The 3,598-nt window shown below is 46.6% G+C and overlaps 1 protein-coding gene across 1 annotated transcript in view; it reads left to right on the top strand.

Moving 5' to 3' along the window:
- LOC109487662 overlaps positions 1–906 on the top strand; it is a 22,860-nt gene extending 21,954 nt beyond the window's left edge. The window contains 1 exon segment of the mRNA XM_019791663.1: positions 6–906. Coding sequence (XP_019647222.1) covers positions 6–691 — 686 coding nt within the window. The 3' untranslated portion in view covers positions 692–906.
- The last annotated feature ends 2,692 nt before the right edge of the window (positions 907–3,598 follow it).

The raw sequence follows: 3,598 nt of genomic DNA, 5'->3' as shown, positions 1-3,598 counted from the left end.
AACAGGCGTGTCCAGAGCGAGCAGGCCGGGCACGGGACTGGTTCCGAAGAAACTGGAGATGGACTTCTTCGACTCGTCAGAAGACAGTGAAGACGAGATAGACTTGGACAAGCCCATCTCAAAGGAGGACCTGCATGACGACGAGTACTGGATGGCCATGGAGAAAAAGGCGTACGCTATGGTAAAGACCAGTATGGAGCAACTGGAAACGGGGCAACTGGAAACGGTCGACGAAGAGTCTCCCGTAGACGAGAAAAAGGTACAGGGAGCTTCGCCAACCGTGAAGAAACCCTCAAAATTCGCTCGCATGTTCCAGTCAAGGAAAGAAAGGGAGCAGAAGATAGACAGGGAGGCCAGAGAGATGGCGATGAAGCAGCAGGCCGCAAAGAAGCTAGACACAGTCGAGCACAAATCGGACCCCCCGAACGGAAAACCGGTCTATGGCCCGCCGCTTCCTCCTGAAATGCAGAGGGAGAAGGAAAAGAAAAAGGGCCTGGCGCGCTATGGGCACAAGCCAGTGCCTACGCTCGCCACCATGAAATCAAAAGAGGAAGAGCCAAGTACCTCTCAGAAATCTGGCGGCAGGCTAACCCCCACCAAACTAGTCGGCAAACTCAAAGGGGGCTTCACAAGGGTCAAGGATTCGATCCGATCGAGGCTTTCGGGGGAAGAGAGCGACACAAGTGAATGATTTGTTGATTTATAAAGATTCTCGGCGTGGCAAAAAATTACATGAACTCACGTTTTATGTTTTGAATGAAATGAGTTGTGGCAAACATGCTTCACACATTCTTCACACATACTTCACGCATGCCTCACACATGCTTCACGCGTGCTCCATTGACACAGAAAAAAAATAAAGGTAGAAAGAAATGCTTCAAGTGCATCGCTTTAATTTCTTTCTACCTGGGGCTCATATAAAATGAAAAAAAAAACTTGAAAAATTGCAACTGCGCAGCGAAGGGACGCACTTTTAGCCGTTTCTGTGGAGTGACATGTTATCTAATTGCCAGGCATCCATATATCCATATATACACAATGGCAGCGTTTAGAATTGTACAGCTGTGTTACTAACAATATGGTACATGCTGTCAAACAATCGATCTATGTATACGTTGATAACGGCACAAAAAATTCCTTATATTGGCTTTGAAAGGAAACGTAAGCAGTTGCTGTATGTATAGCTGACAAAAATTTTACTTATGCGAACGTTCCTGAACAGTTTTATACTCTACGTACTTTAATTGGACTTTGCTGCAAGCTACGTAGCATTAAAAGTCCTCTGTTCAAATACGTCACGACTGACGATTTTATATGTCTATATGTGTACATACATGTGAATTGTAAAAAAAAAATGCGATTAAGTGTATATACGTGTATATGTCTAACGTTATATGTATATGTGAAAAGAGAGATATGAGATAATGTTTTATCCAATATAAATCTTCACGCCAAGTTCTTGTCTGTTTTGCTACTGGGTTGTGTTTCTCACCTAGGGAAGCTTTTCTCAGAACGTGACGTTAGACTAGAGCATTGTGGGTAGTGTAAAGATACGCGACCACACAAGATGAACGCTTAAACTCAGCTGGTTTATTCAATCTCTTACCGGCCGGTTCTAGAGCCCCTTCCCTCGAACGGTATCGGTATATATCACCTGTTCGAACACGACGCTGGCACGTGCGCTGGCACGTGTTCGAACAGGTGACCGCGGCTCCGCCCAAGGGAGGGGATAGAACCGGCGATAATACAATGCTTACTAATACTAACAATACATATAGAATACAACACGGGGTATTCCGTATCGCCCGAGGTATCGGCCCGACCGCGGGTCGGATCGCCCGACGGCCGCAGGCTGGAGGCGATCCGACTCGCGGGAGGGCCGGGACTGAGGGCGATGCGGAATACACCGTGTTGTATTTTATTTATGTCATACCCACCCAAGAAAACACGCCTTTCAATGCAAGATGAGCCAAAAGATGGCGCCACTAAACCCTAACATGCAACAACATCAATGTTCGAACGTCCGGATTCTGTATTCGAACTTTCGAAAGGGGCACACGCGGGTAGGGCGAAACGCGTTCGAATCGTTTTATGGAAGCCATAGAAGCGTTCGATAACGGGTTCCAGACCGGGCCGTACCGTGAAGTACGGCCCGGTCCGGAACCCGTTATCGAACGTTATCGCGGCCCGGGTATGATATAAACATTGTTACAGTAGCATAGATGGAAGAGGCTATATCGTTGGATGTTTGTGATTGAAATGCAAGGGCTAATTTTTGAAGACCAAACTTGCTCCAAAATCTGTATCTGTATCTATATAGCCGGTATAACCGCCTTTCGGCGTAACACACCAGCTTCGCAGGCACGCGGCGCGGCGGCAGCTGGCTATGTTACACCGATCGACTTGTTACACCTAACCCTTGAACTTCTAGCTCTAGACATTGTTTAAAGCTATCTATTGACAATGCCCCTACTGTACTTGGTGACGGTGAGTTCCACTCTGCGATAGTTCTAGGAAAGAATGAATTCTTGAACACCTCAATCCTTGGTTGATAACTCTGGTACTTGAATGCATGGCTATTTCTTGTTCTCTTCTGGGCTGGGTATTAGGTACTTAGTAGTTGGGACATCCACCAGTTTATTAGTCATTTTGTACATCATGCATAGTCTGGACATCTTTCTTCTGTCTTCCAGTGAGGTCCACTGTAGGTTTCTTTTCATTTCCGTGACACTAGCACCTCTTTCATAGTTGTTCATACAGAATCTTGCAGCTTGATTCTGTACCCTTTATTCGGTGGTTATAGCAACTGACAAGGCTTTATCACACCATATTCACCTCGGGGCAGGACATTAACCCTTAAATAATATATAATTATAATAAAGTGTTCCTCATCCTTTATCCTATTTAGATTACAATACCTACATATTCGTTGTTCATATTGCTGGACGCATGCACAACTATCCCAAGAATGCCCTCTTTTCTATAGGGATTGTATTACGATCGTACTCTCCAAGCAGAGGTTGTGGGGAATGATCGTTACCTTTTTATATATGGCCGTTTTTTTGTCCTGATCCCCACCCGTCGGTGGCCGCGGAGCTTCTCTGGCTAATGGATACTGCCTGGCCAATTTGATACTGACTTTTTTGCCACCGATAGGGATCTGCTTGGAGATTATTACGATCGCACGACGACCGCAAGACGTAGTTGACTCGTATACGTCAAGGCCTGAGGGCCTGTTAATCTCCAAGCAGCTCCCTCTCGGTGGCAAAAAGACAGTATCAAATTGGCCAGGCAGTATCCATTAGCCAGGTAAGGTCCGCAGCCACTGACGGGGATCATGACAAAAAAAAACGGCCATATATAAAAAGGTAACGATCATTCCCCACAACCTCTGCTTGGAGAGTAAGGGCCTGTAGCTTAGCCCGGGCATGACAAAATAAATGCACAAGCCCCTGTGCTTCCTGATCCGTTCTGTGTACGTAGTTCAGCGGTTGTGGTTGTTTACCCTGACTACCGAGCATCACCGACACACCTGAGCGGCGAACAAAGCCGATACTCCGGGCGCACCCACCATGTCAGCCCGACCCTGGAGCATCGG

This window comes from Branchiostoma belcheri, unplaced genomic scaffold (genome assembly GCF_001625305.1).
Source record: "Branchiostoma belcheri isolate BF01 breed outbred unplaced genomic scaffold, Haploidv18h27 scaffold9, whole genome shotgun sequence".
NCBI classification, from domain to species: domain Eukaryota; kingdom Metazoa; phylum Chordata; class Leptocardii; order Amphioxiformes; family Branchiostomatidae; genus Branchiostoma; species Branchiostoma belcheri.
Note: the sequence above shows the minus strand (reverse complement) of the source record. Positions and strands in the feature narration are given on the sequence as shown.